Here is a 27,094-nt window from a genome sequence, read left to right as displayed (position 1 = left end):
AGGTCTTTCTGAAGGATGTTTCGTGTTACTTCTCTCTGTTGGAGGATGGCCAGCCCAGAGACAAGCTGGAGTGTGAGTCTTTATCATATATTCTCCACTGCGTAGCAGCTTCTTGTTGCAGTCTATTTTTATAGATATTTGTTTGAGTGCCTTTTCAAGATTTTTATATGCAAATTTTTCCCTCAGTTGCTTTCAAACTGTATGACAGAGATGGCAATGGAGTCCTTGACAGCTCTGTAAGTCAATTTGTTATATTTTTTTGTGATCTACAAAAAATAAACTACACCCCCCTAGGTAATATCCCAGTTTCCCCATTACCCATTTCAATATAATAACAATATAATAACATGTAATGACTGGCTGTTGTTGCAGGAGACATCACCTTATACCCTTTCATTTTTACAGTACCAGTCAAAAGTTGACACACCTACTCATTCAAGGGTTTTTTATGTACTTTTACTATTTTCTACATTGTAGAATAATAGTGACGACATCAAAGCTATGAAATAACACATATGGAATCATGTAGTAACAAAAAATATTTGAGATTCTTCAAAGTAGCCACCTTTTCCCTTAATGACAGCTTTGCACATGCTTGGCATTCTCTCAACCAGCTTCACCTGGAACTCTTTTCCAACAGTCTTGAAGGAGTTCCCATATATGCTGAGCACTTGTTGGCTGCTTTTCCTTCTCTTTGCGGTCCAACTCATCCCAAACCATCTCAATTGGGTTGAGGTTGGGTGATTGTAGAGGCCAGGTCATCTGATGCAGCACTCCATCACTCTCCTTCTTGGTCAAATAGCCCTTACACAGCCTGGAGGTGTGTTGGGTCATTGTCTTGTCGAAAAATAAATTATAGTCCCACTAAGCGTAAACCAGATGGGATGGCATATCGCTGCAGAATGCTGTGGTAGCCATGCTGGTTAAGTGTGCCTTGAATTCTAAATAAATCACAGACAGTGTCACCAGCAAAGCACCCACACACCATCACACCTCCACCTCCATGCTTCACGGTGGGAACCATACATGCGGAAATCATCCATTCACCTACTCTGCGTCTCACAAAGACACAGTGGTTGGAACGAAAAATCTCAAATTTGGCCTCAAGGACAGATTTCCAATGGTCTAATGTCCATTGCTCGTGTTTCTTGGCCCAAGCAAGTCTCTTCTTATTATTGGTGTCCTTTAGTAGTGGTTTCTTTGCAGCAATTCGACTATGAAGGCCTGATTCACGCAGTTTCCTCTGAACAGTTGATGTTGAGATGTGTCTGTTACTTGAACTCTGTGAAGAATTTATTTGGGCTGCAATTTCTGCGGCTGGTAACTCTAATGAACTTATCCTCTGCATCAGACGTAACTCTGGGTCTTCCTTTCCTGTGGCGGTCCTCATGAGAGCCAGTTTCATCATAGCGCTTGATGGTTTTTGCGAGAGCACTTGAAGAAACTTTCAAAGTTCTTGAAATTTTCCAGATTGACTGACCTTCATGTCTTAAAGTAATGATGGACTGTCGTTTCTCTTTGCTTATTTGAGCTGTTCTTGCCATAATATGGACTTGGTATTTTACCAAATAGGGCTATCTTCTGTATACCACCCCTACCTTGTCACAACACAACTGATTGTCTCAAATGCATTAAGAAGGAAAGAAATTCCACAAATTAACTTTTAACAAGGCACACCTGTTAATTGAAATGCATTCCAGGTGACTACCTCATGAAGCTGGTTGAGAGTGCCAAGAGTGTGCAAAGCTGTCATCAAGGCAAAAGGTGGCTACTTTGAAGAATCTCAAATATAAAATATATTTTGATTTGTTTAACACTTTTTTGGTTACTACATGATTCCATGTGTGCTATTTCATAGTTTTGATGTATTCACTATTATTCTACAATGTAGAAAATAGTACAAATAAAGAAAAACCCTTGAATGAGTAGCTGTGTCCAATCTGTCACGTTCCTGACCTGTTTTCTCTTGTTTTGTATGTGTTTAGTTGGTCAGGGCGTGAGTTGGGATGGGCAGTCTGTGTTGTTTGTTCTATGTGGGAGTGTGTTGGTTAATTAGCCTTATATGGTTCTCAATCAGGGACAGGTGTTATTCATTTCCTCTGATTGAGAATCATATATAGGTAGGCTGTTTTACACTGTTAGTTTGTGGGTGATTGTCTTCCGTGTCTGTGTATGTTGCGCCACACGGGACTGTTTTCGGTATGTTTGTTCGTTCGGTTTTTGTGTAGTCTGTTTTCCCGGTTCGTGCGTTCTTCGTGTTACATGTAAGTTCTTACGTTCAGGTCAGTCTACATCGTTTATTGTTTTGTTAGTTAGTCAAGTATAGTTTGTTTTCGTCTTGTTTAAATAAATATCATGTCATATCACAACGCTGCGCCTTGGTCGAATCACTACTCCTCCTCTTCGTATGAAGAGGAGGAGGAACACCGTTACACAATCTTTTGACTGGTAATGTATATCAGGTCTTCTCATAAGAATAACTGATACTCTTCTTCCTATAGGAGGTGGACCGGATCATTGCTCAGATGATGCACGCTGCAGATTACCTGGACTGGGATGTGTCTGAGCTGAGACCAGTAAGTGTGGCCAAATGTCCCTTACAATTATTGATTATCAGAGGAGAAAATACATATTTTAATGAAGCCTTCTGCAAATATCTGCTGAACAAAACCTCCCAAGAATACTAATTTAGATGCTAAGCTAGAATGCACTTTGGTTTGTTCAGGTGCTGAAAGACATGATGACAGCCATCGACGCAGACAGCAGTAACACGGTCTCTCTGGATGAGTGGGTGGAAGGCGGAATGAACAACGTCCCTCTGCTGGTATTACTTGGGCTGAAGGTGGGTGAACCATGTTCCCCTTCTGGGTTGTGTTCATTAGGGACAAAATGGAAGAAACAGGGAGGGACTACTTGGATTTCCAATAAGAAATGCTGGTTGCTGTTGCAAAAATGGTTTGATACATTTCGCCCAAATGAATAAGACCCTAATGTCACTGGGGCTGAAGGTGGAAAAGGGACCATACATCATTCCTTCCCCTTTTTATTGCGTCAACAAAGGTTTCCTGTGCAGGCCGGGAGGAGTACACATGATGCATCCTCTTTGTGTTATACGCTGAGTGTACAAAACATTAAGGACACCTGCTCTTTTTATGGTATAGACTGACCAGGTGAATCCAGGTGAAAGCTCTGATCCTTTATTGATGTCACTTATTAAATCCACTTCAATCAGTGTAGATGAAGGGGAGGAGATGAGTTAAAAAAGGAGTTTTAAGCCTCGAGACAGTTGAGACATGGATTGTGTATGTGTACCATTCAGAGGGTTAATGGGCAAGACAAAACATTTAAGTGTCTTTGAACGGGGTATGGTTGTAGGTACCAGGTGCACCGGTTTGTGTCAAGAACTGCAATGCTGCTGGGTGTTTCACGCTCAACAGTTTCCTGTGTGTATCAAGATTGGTCCACCACCCCAAGGACATCCATGAAGGTCAACATGGGCCAGCATCCCTGTGGAACGCTTTCGACACCTTGTAGACTCCATGCCCCAAAGATATTGAGGGGGGAGTTCTTAATGTTTTGATCATGCAGTACATTTCCTAATGCGTCTTTGTAATGATAATGTACTACTGTACCTTTAGAAATATGCTCAGCAGGTGTCTGCAGTTCCTCCTTTTGTCTTCCTCACACACATACAGTACATGCTCTCTCTCTTTCTGTCACTCTGTATGTTGCTCTACTTCTGCTCTTACCTCTGTGCACCACCCTTCTGTTGACTCAGTGCTGCAGGTGTGCTAATGTCACCTGTTTCACATACACATCTATCTCTGCACCACCAGAGTGAGATAGGCTTTTTCCCACTTCCTCTATCTATTATTCTCATCCACTGCATCAATTAGTAGCAACTGCAATGGAAAGGAAGAACATCAACATTCATTGTTACAGCATAAAGAGAAAGTTATTATTTTTAGAACAATGAAACTAAGTGGGGGTGCCATTTGCTTTTGAGTCATTTAGCAGACGTGCTTATCCAGAGCGACTTACAGTAGTGAGTGGATCTGTTTTCATTTGTACTGGTCCCCCGTGGGAATCGAACCCACAGTCCTGACGTTGCAAGTGCCATACTCTATCAACTGAGCCACATGGGACCACTGTCACTCTAGTCTCCAAAGTGCTGAGATCTGGAAATACTAGCATCTGAGAAAATATCTTGGTACAGGGGGTATGCTTACTTATTAAACATGTAGTTAACTTTTGGGTCTGTTATCTGACTGCCTTACAAAGATCTGAACTGTAAACTGGTCTTTCTCGTGCCCCTACAACAATGCCAGGTACTTCCCCTCAGGCTATTTCTGGCCACCAATGAGAATATCATGGAGGCCTTCATCCAGCACTCTCACATTGCTGTGTGCTGATTTTAGGGGCTATGCTTCATACACATACACTGACTGAAAGTCTGGCTCTGAGCTGAGGCACCATGAGTCATTTAAACCAATATTTGTAAAATACTTTTTTACTGTGTATTTGTGTATATGCTCTTTTCCAGATTATAGACAATCTGTGACCTTGTTACTGTATAATCTTGTGCCACAAACATTGGTGTTGCTGATGTAGTATTGTGTAACGGATATGAAATGGCTAGCTAGTTAGCGGTGGTGCGCGCTAATAGCCTTTCAATCGGTTACGTCACTTGCTCTGAAACCTTGAAGTAGTGGTTACACCTTGCTCTGCAAGGGCCGCGGCCTTTGTGGCGCGATGGGTAACGATGCTTCGTGGGTGACTGTTGTTGATGTGTGCAGAGGGTCCCTGGTTCGCGAGGGGACGCCCTAAAGTTAAACTGTTACAATTGCTTAGAAAGGGCTTATATTTACCCAAGGAGATTCCATGGAAATATGGTAGAAATGTACATTCCATTCCTCATTTAATTATACAGCATAGTTTCCTTTCAGCATAATTCTGATATTTTGATAGATGGGATCATGGCATGCAAAGGCCATTCAAAAGCCAACTGTAAAAGCCAACACTGAACTGTCATTCCAGGAGAGTCATCTCAGAGGCGGTTTATGTTTGTTGCTAACAGCATCACTAAGAGCCCCAATCTCCAACCATGAGACAATATTAGAATGAAATGTGTATCAATGTTACATTGCTTACATAATGTTTTCCAAATATGAGATCTGACATTTACCCTTAGATTCAGTGTTTGTTTTAGGAGTGTGCAAAAATTGTCAAAATAGTTTTTGACATAAAAGATAAAGCACAACGTTTTTATATTTTATTTATTATACCATAATATGTATTTTCTCCCCCACCATCTACCCCCAGATGACTCAGAAGGATGGGCAGCACCTATGGAGGATGAAAAATTACAACAAGCCTGTCTACTGCAACGTGTGTCAGAGCATGCTGCTAGGACTGAGGAAACAGGGGCTTTGCTGCACCTGTGAGTGTCATTGTCTGGTCTCACCACTAGAGGGAAATACAACTTAACTTCCTCAATCCACTCAAAGCAACAACAAAAAATTACCAGGAAGACACCTATCCTGAACTTACAATTATAAGCAAGTTAGTGGAATCTCATTCTCATAATCAGATGATGTCAACATGTACAATTAGATAACCATAATGACCTATGACATCCCCACATATTTCCATAGGAAAAACTGTAGTGGTGTTTATTGTTTACTTAATTGTCAGCCTTGTATATCTTGTCTTGATTAACATGATTCATTAAACGAGAGAATAACAATAATAATTGGAGACACGTAACGCATTGTTTACTTGTCTTTGTTTTCAAGGTTGTAAATACACGGTCCATGGACGCTGTGCCAACAGAAACCCAGCTCCCTGTACCAGGACCTATGTCAAGTCTAAGAAAGACACGGGAGTATGAGTTTTTTTTCAAACAACATTTTACAATGGCATTTGCAGTTATATTAATATTCCCAAGGCCTCTTCATTCTTAGTGTATGTTGTAATGTGAATTTCTAAGCCATTCTCTTGTCCCGGTGTATGTATGTCAGTCTTGCATCTGACTCTGCCTGTGTCTCCTGCCTCAGGTTCCAACCCATGACTGGGTCAGTGGGAACTGTGACTCTGGGAAGTGTGACAAGTGTCAGAAGAAGATCAAGAGTTATCACGGGCTGACGGGCAAACACTGTGTCTGGTGCCACTCCATGGTGATGAGGGAGGGCTCCTGAGTAGCCCTGTGGTGGGGAGAGTTAGGCCCGTTTAAGTTATTAGGCCAGTCTTTTCTTCCACGCAGAATATTTACATATTACAATCTGTTGTTCAATCTGTTCATGGAGTGGTCTTGCAAGAGCTATGTCTGGAACTACGTCTGGATCTACAGTACCAGTCAAAAGTTTGGACACACCTACTCATTCAAGGGTTCTCTTTATTTTTACTGTTTTCTACATTGTAGAATAATAGTGAAGACATCAAAACTATAAAATAACATTGGGTATGTGGAATCATGTAGTAACCAGAAAAGTGTTAAACAAATCTAAATATATTTTATATTAGAGATTCTTCAAAGTAGCCACCCTTTTCCTTGATGACAGCTTTGCACACTCTTGGCATTCTCTCAACCAGCTTCATGAGGTAGTCGCCTGGAATGCATTTCAATTAACAGGTGTGCCTTGTTAAAAGTTAATTTGTGGAATTTCTTTCCTTAATGCATTTGAGCCAATCAGTGTTGTGAAAAGGTAGGGTTGGTATACACAAGATAGCCCTATTTTGTAAAATACCATAAGTCCATATTATGGCAAGAACAGCTCAAAGAAGCAAAGAGAAACGTACATCATTATTTTAAGACATGAAGGTCAGTCTATCTGGAAAATTTCAAGAACTTTGAAAGTTTCTTCAAATGCTGTCGCAAAAAAACAATCAGGCGCTATGATGAAACTGGCTCTCGTGAGGACCACCACAAGAAAGGAACACCCAGAGTTACGTCTGATGCAGAGGATAAGTTCATTAGAGTTACCAGCCGCAGAAATTGCAGCCCAAATAAATTCTTCACAGAGTTCAAGTAACAGACACATCTCAACATCAACTGTTCAGAGGAAACTGCGTGAATCAGGCCTTCATGGTTGAATTGCTGCAAAGAAACCACTACTAAAGGACACCAATAAGAAGAAGAGACTTGCTTGGGCCAAGAAACACGAGCAATGGACATTAGACTGGTGGAAATCTGTCCTTTGGTCTGATGAGTCCAAATTTGAGATTTTTGGTTCCAACCGCTGTGTCTTTGTGAGACGCAGAGAAGGTGAACGGATGATCTCTGCATGTTTCCAAACGCCTGAAGGTACCACGTTCATCTGTACAAACAATAGTATACAAGTATAAACACCATGGGACCGTGCAGCTGTCAGGAAGAAGACCCGTTCTGTCTCCTAGAGATGACCGTACTTTGGTGCAAAAGGTCCAAATCAATCCCAGAACAACAGCAAAGAACCTTGTGAAGATGCTGGAGGAAACAGGTACAAAAGTATCTATATACACAGTAGAACGAGTCCTATATCGACATAACCTGACAGGCCGCTCAGCAAGGCAAAAGCCACTGCTCAAAACCGCCATAAAAAAGCCAGACTATGGTTTGCAACTGCATTTTTTGGATAAATGTCCTCTGGTCTGATGAAACAAAAATAGAACTGTTTTGCCATAATGACCATCGTTATGTTTGTAGGAAAAAGGGGGAGGCTTGCAAGCCGAAGAACACTACACCAACCGTGAAGCACGGGGGTGGCAGCATCATGTTGTGGGGGTGCTTTGCTGCAGGAGGGAAATTATGTGGATATATTGAAGCAACATCTCAAGACATCAGTCAGGAAGTTAAAGCTTGGTCGCAAATGGGGCTTCCAAATGGACAATGACCCCAAGCATACTTCTAAAGTTGTGGCAAAATGGCTTAAGGGCAACAAAGTAAAGGTATTAGTGGCCATCACAAAGCCCTGACCTCAATCCTATAGAAAATGTGTGGGCAGAACTGAAAAAGCGTGTGTGTGCAAGGAGGCCTACAAACCTGACTCAGTTACACCAGCTCTGTCAGGAGGAATGGGCCAAAATTCACAATATTCACCACAGCTTGTGGAAGGCTACCCGAAACGTTTGACCCAAGATAAACAATTTAAGGCAATGCTACCAAAAACGAATTGAGTGTATGTAAACTTCTGACCCACTAGGAATGTGATGAATCAATAAATCATTATCTCTACTATTATTCTGACATTTTACATTCTTAAAATAAAGTGGTGATCCTAACTGACCTAAGACAGGGAATTTTTACTAGGATTAAATGTCAGGAATTACGAAAAACTGAGTTTAAATGTATTTGGCTAAGGTGTATGTAAACTTCCGACTTCAACTGTACATACTACCTCAACTAACCGGTGCCTCCGCACATTGACTCTTTACCGGCACCCCCGTGTATATATTGTTATTTTTTACTGCTCCTCTTTAATTACTTGTTTCTTTTATCTCTTATTCTTATCCGTATTTTTTTTAACTGCACTGTCGGTTAGGGGCTCGTAAGTAAGCATTTCACTGTTGTATTCGACGCATGTGACTAATAAAATTTGATTTGATTCATTATTATTCTACAATGTAGAAAATAGTCGATATAAAGAAAAACCCTTGAATGAGTAGGTGTGTCCAAACGTTTTTTACTGGTACTGTATGTCTGTGAACAATACAGTACTTTGACTACTTTGATATAAAAATTGTTTATAAATTAAATGTGATTAGCTTTATAAATGAATCATTTGATAATAGATATCACTGGCTGTTACTGTGTTCCAGCGCCATGATGACTGTGCCTCCCAGGAGCCCTCCGACTGTAACTGTGGAACTCTCAGAGACCATATCCTCCCCCCTTGGGCCATCTACCCTGTTATGAAGGTACAGGATAACCTACTGCCCTATGACAGGTGTCTAATACTGTAAAGCTCACATAAGGATATATTTTAAGGAACCTTTTTTTTATTCTCTTAAAGGAACTTTTTAAGGAACTTTTTTTATTCTCTAAAAAACAACATTCACTCACATGCAATGGTAATAGTAGGATAGCTAAAATGTCTAGTTTGAGAAACAATACATCTGTATTTGACTTATACGGTTATTGCTTGTTGTTTTATATTATCTCTGGATTTGCTAAGTTGACTGTTCATCTCTCTCCTGACCCCATCAGGAGAAGCCAAACAGCATGAAGAACGGCTCCTCGAGCTCAGCCGGCGACAGTGACCACAACACCACTCCTGACGGAAAGGTGCTTCAGGTACATACTAGTACCCTGTCTAGGCCTTTCCCTATTACAGAACTGCTGGATAGTAATTGGTGTGAGTAAATAAGCAACAGTGTCTATTTTACCTTGTTTAGAGTCTAGAGAACTGTCACTAGGAAGTGCCTCACAGCCATATTCCATTCAGACTATATGTCATCTGAATATACTGACAATATAGACATCATTGTATCCATTTGTGAAACTGCTGTAATCCTTTGAACTATTTATCTCTGAACAGATTGATCCGGTCCCAGACACTCATCCTCTTTTAGTGTTTGTGAACCCTAAAAGTGGAGGCAAGCAGGGAGAAAGGTGATGCTACAAGTGAACACTCCTACACAAATGGGCATTTATGGTTGAATAATAAACAATGTCAATGTTTCTATTTTACAATTTTAAGTCCTATTTTATTCATTTCAGAGTTCTGCGTAAATTTCAGTATTTGCTGAATCCACGGCAGGTGTATAACCTATCCAATGGTGGACCTGGACCAGGGTAAGGTTTCCCATATGGATAACTGCATATGATGTATCGAAGTATAGACCACTATTAGTATAAAATTATAAACTACACTCTGTTTTACCTGCATCACTAATTGGACAACTGGGGTGTATTTAGCAGCTTTAAATCTCGAAAATTACATTTAAGACATTTTACATTTTGAGGAGTCTGAGATTTGTTATTGTGTGTGTATCTGGGATTTAATATAAATTCATTACCAGTTCTCTTATTTACTGCTTGAATATGCAATGGTATTGGGATAGTTGGAACATCAGCCAATAAAATGGTTGCAAAGTGTTACGGCTCTCGTTTGTGGTAGGAAGAGTGGACCAAGACGCAGCGTGGAAAGTGTTCATGATTTTTTTATTCAAAAACACTCAAACAAAATAACGAAAGTCAAAAAATGAAAGCGAACAGTTCTGTCAGGCAAAAAAAACACTAAACAGAAAACAAGATCCCACAAAACCAAAAAGGAAAATGACAACTTATATATGATCCCCAATCAGAGACAATGATAGACCGCTGCCTCTGATTGGGAACCATACTCAGCCAAAAACACAAATAAATAGAAAACATAGATTTTCCCACCCGAGTCACACCCTGACCTAACCAAACATAGAGAATAATAAGGATCTCTAATGTCAGGGCGTGACAGTACCCCCCCCCCCCAAAAAGGTGCGGACTCCGGCCGCAAACCTGACTAGGGGAGGGTCCGGGTGGGCATCTACTCTCGGTGGAGGCTCCGGTGCGGGACGCCGACCCCGCTCTGCTTGAGGCTCCCCCCACTTCGGTGACGCCTCTGGTGCAGGGATCGTCGCCGGGACCTCCGGACCGTAGATCGTCGCCAGAGGCTCTGGACTGGGAACCCTCGCTAAAGGCTCTGGACTGGGAACCCTCGCTGAAGGCTCTAGACTTGGAACCCTCGCTGAAGGCTCTAGACTTGGAACCCTCGCTGAAGGCTCTAGACTTGGAACCCTCGCTGAAGGCTCTAGACTTGGAACCCTCGCTGAAGGCTCTAGACTTGGAACCCTCGCTGAAGGCTCTAGACTTGGAACCCTCGCTGAAGGCTCTAGACTTGGAACCCTCGCTGAAGGCTCTAGACTTGGAACCCTCGCTGAAGGCTCTAGACTTGGAACCCTCGCTGAAGGCTCCGGACTTGGAACCCTCGCTGAAGGCTCCGGACTGGGGACCGTCGCTGGAGGCTCCGGACTGGGGACCGTCGCTGGAGGCTCCGGACTGGGGACCGTCGCTGGAGGCTCCGGACTGGGGACCGTCGCTGGAGGCTCCGGACTGGGGACCGTCGCTGGAGGCTCCGGACTGGGGACCGTCGCTGGAGGCTCCGGACTGGGGACCGTCGCTGGAGGCTCCGGACTGGGGACCGTCGCTGGAGGCTCCTTTCCCTGGATCGTCACTGCAGGCTCCTTTCCCTGGATCGTTACTGGAGGCTCCTTTCCCTGGATCGTTACTGGAGGCTTCGTGCCATGGATTATCACTGGAGGCTTCGGGCCATGGATCATCACAGGAGGCTTCATACGTGGAGCCGGAACAGGTCTCACCGGACTGAGGAGACGTACTGGCAGCCTAGTGAGTGGAGCTACCACAACGCATCCATCTTTAGCTCGGTGAGTGTGGAGAGCTGGCACAGGACGCACTGGGCTATGAAGGCGCACTGGAGGCATAGTGCGTTGAGCCGGCGCAAGACACACTGGACCGTGGAGGCGCACCGGAGGTCTGGAGCACAGAGCTGGCACAACGCGTCCTGGCTGAATACCCCCTGTAGCACGGCAAGTGCGGGGAGTTGGCACAGGCCGCACTGGGTGGCGCTGGCAAACTGGGGATACCGTGCGTAGAGCTGGCGCAGGATATCCTGGACCGAGGAGAAGCACTGGAGACCAGGACCACTGAGCCGGCACAATCCGTCCTGGCTGGATGCCCACTCTAGCACGGCAACTGCGAGGAGCTGGCAAAGAGCGCACCAGGCTATGAATGCGCACTGGGGAGACAGTGCGCATCACCGCATAACACAGTGCCTGACCAGTCACACTCTCCCCACGGTAAGCACGGGGAGTTGGCTCAGGTCTAAAACCTGACTCCGCCAATCTCCCCGTGTGCCCCCAAAAACTTTTGGGGGGGGCTGCCACTCATGCTTGCTCCGTTGCTCTAATTCCTCGTATCGTCGCCGTTCTGCTTTCGCTGCCTCCATCTGCTCCCTTGAACGGCGATACTCTCCTACCCGCGTCCAGGGTCCTTCTCCATTCATGATCTCCTCCCATGTCCACTCATCCTGGCCACGCTGCTTGGTCCGTTTTTGGTGGGATCTTCTGTTACGGCTCTCGTTTGTGGACATGGGAGGAGTTTGTGGACTCGTTTGTAGATTTTCCCACCCGAGTCACACCCTGACCTAACCAAACATAGAGAATAATAAGGATCTCTAAGGTCAGGGCGTGACACAAAGGGAGGGTATATTACTGGAAACGTTCAAAGTTTACCAGTAAACTACCAGAAAACGTTCACTTTTTTAATGGGGATTTTATCAGATGACATCTAGTGTTTTTGTTTTGGTACATTAGATTATCACAGGTATCTGTAATTACCTCTGGCCGTCTGTGGCCTTATCACATGTAATATATATAAAATAATCAAATAAGATGATTTTAAATTTTAAAATAGAGTGACGAAGCTGTAAACATTTTACTATGTTAATGTTTATGTTTTTCCACCAAACTGGTGGCAGTTAGTGAAAAAAGTTAATAGTTGTAAGAGTTTTACTACAGTATCTCGCGTTAAAGTTTCACAAATAAATTCCCCAATAAATTTGATGGATTCTGGTCAAATTACGCTCAGTCGCAGGCTGTCAAAAATGCGAGGCAATGCAGCTCTGTGTGTTCAAAAGAAAGCAGACAAACACAGACAGAAAAATAATTTCAGCGAAAGGGAAAGTGATGAACAGGGAGGTCATGCGCCACAAAAATATGTTGCACATGGTAAATACAGGGAGTGGTGAAAGTAAGGCAGCAAATTTTTGACATTACACAGAGAATCACAGATTGAGGCTGAGCAGCAACAGCCAATCATTGTGAAGACAGAAGAGGAATGCTTGCCTGGCTACCCATCCACACCGCTCCAGCCAACTGACGTTTCTTCTCCGTGATGAGTCTGGATTTGCCTCCCTACCCGACGATTTCTAGAATGCAAACACATTCTGACCGTTCTGATTGGTCCAAAAAAACGATGGGTTAGGCCAGAGCCGGCCTACATGATGGCATTATCAACTTTGATACTCTGGTTAAATTTTACGATCCAATCGCTGATGAATATGTTTTGTACAATGCCCCTCATTTTGAAGTCAAAGGACTTCTAGGATGGCAGTTTTAGACTGAATGTATGTAACGATAGAGCAGCAGAATTCATTTCAGGGTGAGTTGTCAGGCAAGAGGAATGCCCCTTTGTGACAGAAACATCAGTCCCTGTTGTGAAATCTGAGGGTGAGTTGTGTTAAAAACATGACTTTAAGTTTTATTACATTAGATATGGGATTTTGCATTGCATTAATTGTATCACTTCATCTCCTCCATCTCTTGGAGGGTCTTCGGTTACTCCTGATGTGGTGACTCCAGTCCCACTGACACTACCTGACGCTGCATCAGTTTCACCACCGTTGGGCCCCGGCATTAGTGCAACGTTTGCCCTCATTTTTGGAAAATGACCCCTATCAGAAACCCACCTCACACAAAGAACACACAAAGTATCATCATCCACTCCCACCTTATGGGAAGCTGACAACACTACAGTCAATGTGCCAAGGGCTGCCCAACAGCTCCAGCCTGCTCAGTGCAGTCAGTGACATGGCCTTGACTGTTAATGACATGATGCAGCGGCAGGTTGAACACAGTCAGAATATGATGATGTGTCCAGGAGAGAATAGCCACAACTGTGGAGATGAGAAATGCTGGTCTCCCTCCTTCTACTTCCCAAGAGAAGTGAAACTATGTCAGTCTCCTGAAAATCAAGGCATGGCCTTGACTGTTACTCATATTAAGCATCTCCAACCAATATTAAATCTAGAATCGGCTTCCTATTTCGCAACAAAGCCTCCTTCATTCATGATGCCAAACATACCCTCGTAAAACTGACTGTCCTACCGATCCTTGACTTCGGCGATGTCATTTACAAAATAGCCTCCAACACTCTACTCAGCAAACTAGATGTAGTCTATCACAATGCCATCAGTTTTGTCACCAAAGCCCCATATACTACCCACCACTGTGACCTGTATGCTCTCGTTAGCTGGCCATCACTACATATTCATCGCCAAACCCACTGGCTCCAGGTCATCTATAAGTCTTTGCTAGGTAAAGCCCCGCCTTATCTCAGCTCACTGGTCACCATAGCAACACCCACCTGTAGCATGTGCTCCAGCAGGTATATTTCACTGGTCATCCCCAAAGCCAACACTTACTTTGGCCGCCTTTCCTTCCAGTTCTCTGCTCCCAATGACTGGAACAAATTGCAAAAATCACTGAAGCTGGAGTCTTATATCTCCCTCTCTAAGCATCAGCTGTCAGAGCAGCTTACCGATCACTGTACCTATACACAGCCAATCTGTAAATAGCACACCCAACTACCTCATCCCCATATTGTTATTTATCCTCTTGCTCTTTTGCACCCCAGTATCTCTACTTGCACATCATCATCTGCACATCTATCACTCCAGTGTTAATGCTAAATTGTAATTATTTCGCCTCTATGGCCTATTTATTGCCTTACCTCCCTACTCTTCTACATTTGCACACACTGTACATATATTTTTCTATTGTGTTATTGACTGTATGTTTATGTGTAACTCTGTGTTGTTGTTTTTGTCGCACTGCTTTGCTTTATCTTGGCCAGGTCGCAGTTGTAAAATTTATAAAATTTATACCGATATTGGCCTAAAAATAAATACTTTTCCCAAGAGTTAGTGATATTTCCCATTGACTGATCATGGTTTTTCAGATTCCCTCTTCACTAATCTGTTGAACTTTTTTGTTATAAACTTATCACAACCTTGATGTTAATCATAGTTGATCTCCATGTTTTGGAAGACTTTGTTCAGCATTTTTATATCTGATAGGAAAATCTATATTTTGGTTTAAAAATGATGTTTAGAAATAAAAAATATATATAACGCCTTCTTTTTTTTTTACACTGTTGACTGACCACTTTGTACACTCATACTTCAAGTAAACTTGAACGGCTTATTTCTCTCTGAGATGTCATAACCATCAGTGAACGTCACTGTTAGATCTTGTACTGCACCCCCAACATAATACAAAATCTGTGTTTCAGGCTGTGCTTCTTCAGGAATCTGAAGGATTACAGGATCTTGGTTTGCGGAGGGGACGGAACTGTGGGCTGGATACTTGATGCCATAGGTGGGGTCCAGTACACAATATTGGTAGACCATGTACTATACACTCAGTGGACAGTTTATTAGGTACAACACCCCGTTCAGGAAAATGGTTCGCTCCTACAGTAAGTCATGTGGCCGTGGCTTGCAAAATAAAGCAGGCAGACAGGCCTCGAGGCATACAGTTACTGTTCGATTGAACATTAGAATGGGCAAAACGAGTGACCTAAGTGACTTTGAACGTGGTATGATTGTTGATGCCAGGCGTGCCGGTTCTAGTATCTCACCAACACTGGACAATTGAGTAGTGGAAAAACATTGCCTGGTCCGACGAATCCAGTTCCTGTTTCGTCATGCTGATGGCAGTCAGGATTTTGTGTAAGCAGCACGAGTCCATGGCTCCATCCTGCCTGGTGTCAACAATACAGACTGTTGGCAGTAGTGTAACGGTGTGGGGAAAGTGGTCATGCCCCGAAGAAATCAGGCTGTTCTGGAAGCAAAGTTGGATCCGACCCAGGACTAGATGGGTGTACCATAAACTAGCCACTGAGTGTACATGCCAATAGACAAGTCAACTTTAGTGTATGAGTAAAAACTATGAATTGTCTTACCAAACATGTTCCAGAAATGGATTCCATGTAGTAACCTAGACATGAGTAATGCTGACGATCTCTCTTTCTCCCCTTCTGGTGCAATCAGAAAAAGCCCATCTTCAAGTGCGGCCACCTGTGGCTGTGTTACCCCTGGGCACAGGAAATGACCTTGCACGTTGTCTTAGATGGGGAGGAGGTGAGAAGGGTTGTCTTTGGTCTTTTTTCATTCTGTTGTGTGTTCACGTATCATATTTCCTGTATCACGGGGTAAGTTTAGCCAAAGGGGTAAGTTGAGCCACCCTTGTTTATAGGAATCCATACACAAAATGTATAATTTCACTAAACATTTAGGAAGCGGTCATCATTGTGAAGGAAGAAACCACATGGAAAAAGTGGTACGCAAGTTAGGTGAAAAAAAAAGTTTTACATTTATTGTAAGAGGTTTCATGATGCTCGTATCTAAACCAAAGAAGATTATTTTAAGATTGTTCTATACATCAGTTTGGGTCTATATAAGCTTCAATATGAGGTCCTAAACCTAGCATGAAAGTGCATCCATATAAGGTTGAAGTCAGAAGTTTCATACATTTAGGTTGGAGTCATTAAAACTAGTTTTTCAACCACTCCACAAATTTCTTGTTAACAAACTATAGTTTTGGCAAGTAGGTTAGGACATCTACTTTGTGCATGACACAAGTAATATTTTCCAACAATTGTTTACAGACGGATTATTTCACTTATAATTCACTATCACAATTCCAGTGGGTCAGAAGTTTACATACACTAAGTTGACTGTGCCTTTAAACAGCTTGGAAAATTCCAGAAAATTATGTCATGGCTTTAGAAGCATCTGATAGGCTAATTGACATCATTTGAGTCAATTGTAGGTGTACCTGTGGATGTATTTCAAGGCCTACCTTCAAACTCAGTGCCTCTTTGCTTGACATTATGGGAAAATCAAAAGAAATCAGCCAAGACCTCAGGAAAAAAATGTGTAGACCTCCACAAGTCTGGTTCATCCTTGGGAGCAATTTCCAAACGCCTGAAGGTACCACGTTCATCTGTACAAACAATAGTACGCAAGTATTAACACCATGGGACCACGCACAGTCATATACCGCTCAGGAAGAAGATGCGTTCTGTCTCCTAGAGATGAACGTACTTTGGTGCAAAAAGTGCAAATCAATCCCATAACAACAGCAAAGGACCTTGTGAAGATGCTGGAGGAAATGGTACAAAAGTATCTATATCCCTAGTAAAACTAGTCCTATATCAACATAAGCCAGACTATGATTTGCAACTGCACATGGGGAAAAATATCGTACTTTTTGGAGAAATGTCCTCTGGTCTGATGAAACAAAAATAGAACTGTTTGGCCATAATGACCATCTTGATGTTTGGAGGGAAAAGGAGGAGGCTTGCAAGCCGAAGAAGACCACCCCAACCGTGAAGCACGGGAGTGGCAGCATCATGTTGTGGGGGTGCTTTGCTGCAGGAGGGCCTGGTTCACTTCACAAAATAGATGGCATCATGAGGATGGGAAATTATGTGGATATATTGAAGCAACATCTCAAGACATCAGTCAGGAAGTTAAAGCTTGGTCGCAAATGGGTCTTCCAAATGGACAATGACCCCAAGCATACTTCCAAAGTTGTGGCAAAATGGCTTAAGGACAACGAAGTCAAGGGATTGGAGTGGCCATCACAAAACCCTGACCTCAATCCTATAGAAAATCAGTGGGCGGAACTGAAAAAGCGGGTGCGTGCAAGGAGGCCTACAAACCTGACTCAGTTACACCAGCTCTGTCAGGAGGAATGGGCCAAAATTCAGAATGTAGTCAAAATGTTTGTTAAGTTGAGCAAATTGAAGTGTTTTCTTCCCAGGTGTAATGCAACGCATTATCGCTGGAAATGAGGTAACAATAGAGCTTGGCCTGTGTTAAAAGTGTTTTAAAAAGTACAAAGTTTTTGTAAGGCATGTTTTTTAGGTCTCTGTTAAAAGATGCTTAAAATTATTAAAAGACAAAAAAGCGATTGTGTTTGGGAAATAAAGATAGACATGGTTTTAAAATGGTAGTGGTAATATTTCATTCAGTACAGAAATTTGTAGACGGCTTAACTTATCCCAAACCTGGGGTAAGTTGTGCAAAGAGACCACTTTTTTTTTTTTACAAGTATATTTTCAAAACTATCATGTTAATATGAATTCTGATTATTTCCAGGGATACAGAACATCCTGAAATATATGTAGATATCTTTGTGAGAAAGATACTATATTTCCCTTGACGGAGTGATGCTGAATATAGTTGAGCCACTCTCCCCTATAGGTTATGATGGGACGGATCTGTGTCGGATCCTGAAGGAGATTGAGGGCAGCACCCCGGTGCTGATGGACCGCTGGAATGTAGAGGTGATCCTAGAGGACCCCCAGGAGGTGGGTGACCCTGTCCCTTATGAGATCATCAACAACTACTTCTCCATCGGAGTGGTGAGTGAATGGAAAGTAGTTAGGATCTAACTTCTATCATGGTCCCAGATCTGTTTGTGCTGTCTTGCCAACTCCTATGGTCATTGTCACGCCAACATGGCAATGACCATAGGAGTTGGCAGGACAGCAAAAACCGATGTGTCCAGGCTACTTTCTTATGGCACACACCAGAATGCTTTGTCAACTTTTTTATAACTTGTTCTGTGTTGACAGGATGCCTCTATTGCCCACCGGTTTCATACACTGAGAGAGAAACACCCCCAGAAATTTAATAGCAGGTAAGAAAACTTGAATAACCAGGCTGGAGTCTGGTTATTCAGAGGGGACTAGCCTTTTAGGTGTAATCACTTTGTGCATGGTGTAAATGACCCTACGTTAATGCAAGAATGTTGTTCAATATTCTAGAATGAAGAACAAGTTGTGGTATTTTGAGTTTGCCACCTCTGAGACCATCTCTGCTTCATGCAAGAAACTGAATGAATGTCTTACAATTGAGGTGAGGATAGCAAACACACAGCTTTGCATCAACACATAGAACCATATAGTAACTTTATAAAAAAACATATACCCAACCAGTGTTGCGAGTAAAAGTAACACATTACAGTACTGTTACTTTTATGAGTAACGGAGTAACATAACAAGTTACTGTCTTCAAAATTGTTTTATATTATTATTTTTTCCATTACTTTCAGAATCTCTCGGCGTGTTGTATATTTTGTAAGTCTTGTTTCCTGGAATTCATCAGTAGCTAGGCTAATTTGTTTCCTAGGCTATCGTGAAACTGAAAATCAAAGAAAGATGGCAGCTGTGTTGTCCCCTGCTTAACCTTTTCCTTGTGGAAATACTCCCTTTTTTGTGTTAATCAAAGAGAAAGAGAAAAACATTTTCGTCAAATGCAAACTATGCACAGGCAGCAAGCATTAATATCTTTGTCTAGAAACAACACATCAAACCTGAAATAGCATCTGGAGATTGTGCACAAAGGCACAGAGCTGGTAGCCAAAGTTCCAGAAATGCGTGAAAGAGGAGAAATTTATAGGCCTACATATTATGACAATAAACGAAGATCCATAGGCCTAAATAATATTTCCAAGTGTTCTTATGAAATGTCCATATAAACAATGAAAAATGTCTGATAAATACAATTCAAAACGGCAATAAATGTGTATCGAAACAAAGACAAAAATGAAATCAGCCATACACATATCACAATCCATTTGGAGTAACTGTCAACCATCATTAACATATATTTTTTCTTCTATATGCGGACTGAACAAAGTAAATGTGTATATTTACCCAAGGACCAGGGCCCAGGGAACTAGTAATTTTCCCTTCGAACACATGATTCACATTGTGATTCAAAAACATGTTAAATAAAAAATAAACTATTTAGAATAACCAATCAACTTATAGTTATAACTCTTGATAACTCTATAAGGAAATAATGGTATCCCATAAAGTAATGGTAAAATAGAATAGAGACGGGTGTTTCTCATTCATTTTATAATTAAATCCCACCTGTTTCAATAATTTCTAGTGAGATTGATCAGGCCTCACCAGAAAGTCAGGATACAGGGCATTCAACACCATTAAATATTTCCTCTCCATTTTCTTTCCCTGTCCTTCCGAAACCATTTAAAAATATTTTAAACCTTTCCACCATTCTGCATACCCAATTTAAAACCTAATTGAAAGGACCCCACTAAATAACAGGCCTTACTTATCTGGGAACTCCGTTTATGGCCTACTCCAGATACTTTTATACTTAAAACTGCCGAATATAAAACTGCTCTCCCCAAGACCACAGTCTCCGGGAACATTCCAACGAGAGATAATGAAACCCCCTCTTCTGGAAAAGAAAGTGTACATTTCCTTAGCATTCACTATGCTACATCTTCATCAGCAATCCAAAAGTATTAATTCTAAATCAAACATGATAATGGTAAATCCTCTATCCTTACTCCAATCATTAAACATTTGTTTTAATCCACCTCAACGTTTATGTATCTTTTATTTAGCATGTACTACCCTTAGACACAGCGACTTTATCTCGCCACCGAGTCCAACAATTCACAGGTCTCTTTTCCCCATGATTCTCCATAACCACCGCACCACAATGTTCATGAACAAAAAAAATATTAAGTTAATTTTAGGTTTGGTAACTCCTATGCTAATTCCTCGTGACCCCTCCACCCTTTCGTCCATTCTAGAAATCTATTTCAGAACAAGACGACATAAAATGTCTCATAAGATAAAAAGCTCCCAAGGTTTTCTGAGTGTTTGGCCAGATCATTTTAATTTGTTACCTCTTTAGAATCCATCCCCCTGGCATTTCACCTAGATTCTTCAACCCAAAATACTTTTTCTGTGGCAAATTTAGCCAATTTCTCATCATAAGGAATCAGCGATATTTGTTCCCTGGCATCTATTATGTCTCATATGTCTTCCTTCACATAGAACTGTAATCTCTATGAACCACTATCGATCGTACCGATGCCATACACCGCTATGTGAAAGTTCCCACCCTGCTACTTTCCGGAGGATTTGTTGTTGCTCTTTTAAAAAAGATGCAAATGGCAGCATTTCCTCCGATTGCAGCAGGCTCCATTCCCACTTCACACTCCTTTTTCCAATGACCAACAGCCCCACATCTAAAACAGAACTCTTTCTCCCTACGCTTTGATGTTTTTCCGCTACGTTTCTTTGTCTTACCTTGGCCATTGAAACTATAGTTAGTGACTTTCCCTGTGGCTGTATTAACTCCTCGCACGTCTGCGAAGTGAGCGGAGTTAAATTCCACTCTCAAAGCATCTTGCTCTATTTCATCCACAACCCCCGCAATTGCTGTTTTGAACACAGGTTTCAAACCTGATATCAAAGCCAAAGTACAAATTCTATCAATGTACTCCCTTACCCAGTCTTTCTGTAGCTGAGTACATCTACTAATTACGGGTTTATCGGTTGGTATTTTTTGTTGAGATAATGCTGACATCAAAACGCTGGTATATTGAGCTTTGATTATGGTTTTGTCATTGTGCCAAGTCATAGTTGCCTCCCTGAATTTTCTATCAGATTGGAATTTTCCGTCAGCCGGGAAATGCTGACCAATCATATCCAGTTTGCTAAATTTTTCACATATTCGAGCAGAATTGGTAGAATGCTTGTGCGCTTCTTTTAGTGCCTCCATGGCTTTATTAAAATCCTCTAGCTCCGCTTTACCGGGAAAATCAGGGCCGTCTGTTGCCATATCAATAGTTATTATTCCGAAACCTCTCCCGACAGTGTGCAGGCTGTTTAGATTTCTTCACTCCCGTCTATAATACACACCTTCTATTAACTATTTTCCAAGGTAGAGCTACCCACTTCCCAAGATAATAGTTATGGTATTTGTGCCTATTAATTGGTCGCAGCACTTAATACCTTGTATTAGAACCTATACTATAGCGTCTGCAAATGTATGACTGGAGAATACGGATTACCTAATGTCTTATTCCAGTGTTGCGCCTCATATCACTGTTGTTGATAACACACATTACCAAAACTATTCAGACTTGTTTTCCTATTTCCACGTAATCTTTCATGGTTCCCCCTCCCCATAGGGCATAAACCAACCTCTCTCCTTATTGCTACTGCTAATACACGTAACTCAAACAGTGTTTGAATATCTTATGGCTTTTCTTTTAACCATGCATGTGGCTTACCTTCAGAATTTATAGGCAACCTTATCATTATCCACATTTCACTGTCACTGCAGCTGGGACTTTCATCCCTTTGACAGATCTCACAGGGGAATATCCCCACTAGGGACCTATCCTATATGGAACCTACCCTACACTGTATTGTCCCTCATGGATCTCGCAGAGGAAAACTTCCACTCGGGACCTATCCTAATGGAACCTTCCCTACACCTTATTTTTACCTGGATCTCGCAGAGGAAAACCTCCACTCGGGACCTATCCTAATGGAACCTAGCCTACACCAGATATTTACGACCGGTCATTACACAATGGACCTACTGAATAAACTCAGGTTTTCTAGGTCCGTATCCTATAATTGTTCAGCCTACGATTCTCATCTCCCCAAGGTGTCATAATTAGTGATAACAGGTGTAGGAACTGTGCCTACCTTATTTCTGGTGCCGGCTCCTGTTTCTCTGATTTGGAAATCTCTAGTTCAACTGCAAATCGTTGTGAATCCCTTTCGTGACGCCAACTGTTAGGTTCTAATTTTCAGAGTAAAAACTCAACAGACAATATGAAAGCTCAAACCAATTTTATTCTACATAGAGGGTCAATACAGCTGCATTAGACAAGGACATATTCACACAAGCACTGATATTTAAACCTTTCTCCTATGCTGAGTCTCCTCCTACACGCCTGAACAAACATTGTATCTTTATTGCTAGGCAGGAAACTAAATGATAGGGGCCATAAACTTTTCTTTCTCCCTTAACGTGACCTGACCTCGACCCCCTTCATCACTAATCCATGGCTGTCTCCACTTATCAATGCCTGCCACATGTGATTGCATTCCCTACACTCAGTACATTTCAAGCTTAATTGCACCCACTATATACTTTCCTCCTACAGATAGCCATTAACCTCTGGTGTAGCCCCTCACCTATGGCACCCCTCAGGTATCTATTACAACTAATGATGAATAACATTTAAAGTTCAGAAATCCAAACCTATCAATGGAAAATAATGCTACTCCATGAAAGGTGAGTTCCACTCCACTAGCGCGTCGATAGTCAGCAAGCAAGCATATATTATTTTATTACACAAGGATTGTGGTTAACACAGCTGACCTGATAGTTATGTGGTATGTTTAGCTCATTATGGCATCGCATTAAGTTGCACTGTCTGCCTGATGTTGTACGTCCCTCAGTGCTGCGGCACCCCATTGGACCTGAGTGGCCTTTCTATGGAGGGGATCGCAGTCCTCAACATTCCCAGCATGCACGGTGGATCCAACCTGTGGGGAGAAGCCAAGAAGAGTGAATCCAAGTGCTTGATGAATCCTCAGGAAATGCCTGAGGTTATTGTCGACCCTGAAATCCTGAAAGTCAGTGGACAAGGTACAGTGAAATCCCTTGGCTTGATCCAAGGGCTCAAGGTTTCAAAATGTTAAAAGTTGTGCCCATGTCTGGTATAGAATATCATGTGAGATGTTTTAGAGTATCCATTTCAAGAGGTCTGTTCTCATGTCACAGCTGTTAAAAGAGAAAGTTTGTTATTTTTATTGGAAGATGCACTTGACCCTGGATGGGTTGTGAAGTAGGTTTGAACAGCTAGTCTCAGACTAAAAACTGTACTGTCTCTGTGTGAATTGCATGTTCAGTGTTTCCATCTTCCATGACAGACCTCAGTGACCGGCGTTTGGAAGTGGTTGGTCTAGAAGGGGCCATGGAGATGGGGCAGATATATACTGGACTTAAGAGTGCTATAAGACTAGCAAAAACCTCACAGATTACAATCAGGTGAGTGTTTGTGACATGTTGAGACATGTACAGACTAGCTGAGATATCACAGTATGATATGGGATGATTATTTTTACACCTTGCACCTTTAAAAAAATTATTCCATCCTCACTACTAATGCTGTCTTCAAAACCAAGTGGGAAGGTGGTAATTACCCATTGTAAAGTCTTAAATACAAGATGGGGGTATTCACGTTTTAAACTGAGAAATTCCATCATGTGTAGGTCAAGAGAAGGTTTTGATTATTTTGCTCTTTTTTGCCCATAAGAAGTAGATATATATATATATATATACTACTGTTCAACAGTTTGGGGTCACTTAGAAATGTCCTTGTTTTTGAAAGAAAAGCACATTTTTTTGTCCATTTAGAATAACATCAAATTGATCAGAAATACTGTGTAGACATTGTTAATGTTGTAAATTACTATTGTAGCTGGAAATGTCCGTTTTTTTTAATGGAATATCTACATAAGGGTACAGAGGCCCATTATCAGCAACCATCACTCCTGTGTTCCAATGGCACATTGTTAGCTAATCCAAGTTTATCATTTTAAAAGGCTAATTGATCATTAGAAAACCCGTTTGCAATTATGTTAGCACAGCTGAAAACTGTGGTTCTCATTAAAGAAGCAATAAAAGTGGCCTTTAGACTAGTTGAGTATCTGGAGCATCAGCATTTGTGGGTTCGATTACAGGCTCAAAATGGCCAGAAACAAATTACTTTCTTCTGAAACTCATCAGAGAAACAGACGCCTCACAAGTCCTCAACTGGCAGCTTCATTAAATAGTACCCGCAAAACACCAGTCTCAACGTCAACAGTGAAGAAGCGACTCTGGGATGCTGGCCTTCTAGGCAGAGTTCCTCTGTCCAGTGTCTGTGTTCTTTTGCCCATCTTAATCTTTTATTTTTATTGGCCAGTCTGAGAGATGGCTTTTTCTTTGCAACTCTGCCTAGAACGCCAGGATCCTGGAGTCGCATCTTCACTGTTGATGTTGAGACTGGTGTTTTGCGGGTACTATTTAATGAAGCTGCCAGTTGAGGACTTGTGAGGCGTCTGTTTCTCAAACTAGACGCTCTAATGTACTTGTCCTCTTGCTCAGTTGTGCACCGGGGCCTCCCTCTTTCTATTCTGGTTAGAGCCTGTTTGCGCTGTTCTGTGAAGGGAGTAGTACACAGCGTTGTACGAGATCTTCAGTTTCTTGGCAATTTCTTGCATGGAATAGCCTTCATTTCTCAGAGCAAAAATAGACTGACGAGTTTCAGAAGAAAGTATTTTGTTTCTGGCCATTTTGAGCCTGTAATCGAACCCACAAACGCTGATGCTCCAGATACTCAACTAGTCTAAAGAAGGCCACTTTTATTGCTTCTTTAATCAGAACCACAGTTGTCAGCGGTGCTAACATAATTGCAAAAGGGTTATCTAATGATCAATTAGCCTTTTAAAATTATAAACTTGGATTAGCTAACACAACGTGCCATTGGAACACAGGAATGATGGTTGCTGATAATGGGCCTCTGTACGCTTATGTAGATATTCCATTAAAAGAAATCAGCCGTTTCCAGCTAGTCATTTACAACATTCACAATGTCTACACTGTATTTCTGATCAATTTGATGTTATTTTAAATGGACAAAAAAGTTGTTTTTCTTTCAAAAACAAGGAAATTTCTAAGTGACCCCAAACTTTTGAACAGTATATATATATATATATATATTTTTTTTTAATTTTATGTTTTACCCTTTATTTAACTAGGCAAGTCAGTTAAGAACAAATTCTTATTTACAATGACAGCCTACAGTGGGCTAACTGCCTTGTTCAGAGGCAGAATTACAGATTTTTACCTTATCAGCTCTGGGATTCGATCCAGCAACCTTTCAGTTACTGGCCCAACACTCTAACCACTAGGCTACCTGCCACCACTAGTCTGCCTGCCCTATATCCAGAGCTGCTTTCACTTTTTAAATCAGAAGGAAGATAAACAGAATCAATTTAGTATCAATCATTTGTACAACTGCTGAAGGTGCCACCATGCTTGCTGTCTTTTTTTGTTGACAAATGACGTCAGAGAGGTGCAAGTGGGAAACTCGGAGCATGGGGATGATAGATGAGTTTCCCACTAGTAATTACCAGTTGGAGGGGCGTTCAAGTGTGTTTTTCCCAGTTGTATGCTGGCATTTACAAAATTCTGAGATGTTGTGAACACAGAATTATCTCCCTTATGTCTCTGTCCATCTCTCAGGACTAAGAAACCTTTACCGATGCAGATAGACGGAGAGCCCTGGATGCAGCCACCCTGTACGGTGAGTGCTAGGAACCCAGATTGAGTTCAGTGTAACAGAGCGTTGTAAGAGTTTTTAAAGCAAGTTCTATTGCTAGACACCATGGAGCTTGATGCTAATAACATGTTGTTAATATAACATGGTAACATGTTGGTAACAAGTACGTAGACATGGTAATAACATGGTCATTTGAGTAACACAACCGTTCACTCATATTCCCCCTTCAGATTCACATCACACACAAGAACCAGGCCAATATGCTGATGGGTCCCCAGAGCCGGTCCAGCTTCTTCAGCTCAAAGTAGTAGCCTGCTCCCTGGCTACACACGCAGTAACATGGCCTATATGCACTTGCTTATTATTTTACATTTGTGAAATGACTGAAGCAGCTTGGTTTGTGAAACCAGTTGGTATATGCATATTTTAGAGAAATAGGTTGACCAACATTTTAAGAAAGTTCAACACATTATTTTGTTTGTTCTGCCTCAATACAAGACGGTATTATGAAAACATTGCCAACTACAGCTGTATGATAGCCTGATATATGACTCTGGACAACAAGTTAAGAGCTTTTAGTGGGTTTTATGTCCCTTTGCCATCATTTTTGCCAAATTCACCTTATGCGTTATCAAGGGGACAAAGACTGCTGGGTTGCACAGTCTAAGATATTGGTATCCGCTTGAAAAGTTTGAGTTAAATGTTTATTCAACAAGATTATTTTAACTGCATTTTCCTTATTGTTATTACATTTTTGTAGGATAATTTAAATGTATACAGTACCAGTCAAAGTTTTGGACACCTACTCATTCAAGGGTTTTTCTTTATTTTTACTCCTGTTAATTATAATGCATTCCAGGTGACTACCTCATGAAGCTGGTTGAGAGAATGCCAAGAGTGTGAAAAGCTGTCATCAAGGCAAAGGGTAGCTACTTTGAAGAATATCAAATATAAAATATATTTTGATTTGTTTAACAATTTTTTGGTTACTACATGATTCCATGTGTTATTTCATAGTGTTGATGTCTTCACTATTATTCTATAATGTAGAATATAAAGAAAACCCTGAAATGAGTAGGTTTGTCCAAAC

General features: G+C 41.6%; 1 protein-coding gene across 1 annotated transcript; it reads left to right on the top strand.

The window, feature by feature from the left end:
- Positions 1–26,837, top strand: LOC120059252 (diacylglycerol kinase beta-like). The gene is made up of 20 exons (XM_039008155.1): positions 1–72; positions 187–236; positions 2,502–2,576; positions 2,726–2,842; positions 5,323–5,440; positions 5,796–5,884; positions 6,057–6,176; positions 8,797–8,895; positions 9,185–9,271; positions 9,516–9,589; positions 9,698–9,772; positions 15,107–15,192; positions 15,867–15,956; positions 18,087–18,247; positions 18,461–18,525; positions 18,653–18,743; positions 23,135–23,324; positions 23,609–23,726; positions 25,968–26,028; positions 26,235–26,837. The coding sequence occupies exons 3-20, from the start codon at positions 2,526–2,528 to the stop codon at positions 26,310–26,312; spliced, it is 1,770 nt and encodes a 589-aa protein (XP_038864083.1). The 5' UTR covers positions 1–72; positions 187–236; positions 2,502–2,525; the 3' UTR covers positions 26,313–26,837.
- Positions 26,838–27,094: the final 257 nt, after the last annotated feature.

This window comes from Salvelinus namaycush, chromosome 14, assembly GCF_016432855.1.
Source record: "Salvelinus namaycush isolate Seneca chromosome 14, SaNama_1.0, whole genome shotgun sequence".
In the NCBI taxonomy this organism is placed as follows: Eukaryota; Metazoa; Chordata; class Actinopteri; order Salmoniformes; family Salmonidae; genus Salvelinus; species Salvelinus namaycush.
Note: the sequence above shows the minus strand (reverse complement) of the source record. Positions and strands in the feature narration are given on the sequence as shown.

What these genes read in the sequence shown, in the direction of transcription:
- LOC120059252 (XM_039008155.1), top strand. Translation starts at nt 2,526, where the DNA reads ATGATGCACGCTGCAGATTACCTGGACTGGGATGTGTCTGAGCTGAGA. An exon ending in AGTCTAAGAAAGACACGGGA is followed by an intron (nt 5,885 to 6,056) that starts GTATGAGTTTTT and finishes CTCCTGCCTCAG; the next exon opens with GTTCCAACCCATGACTGGGT. An exon ending in ACCTCACAGATTACAATCAG is followed by an intron (nt 23,727 to 25,967) that starts GTGAGTGTTTGT and finishes TCCATCTCTCAG; the next exon opens with GACTAAGAAACCTTTACCGA.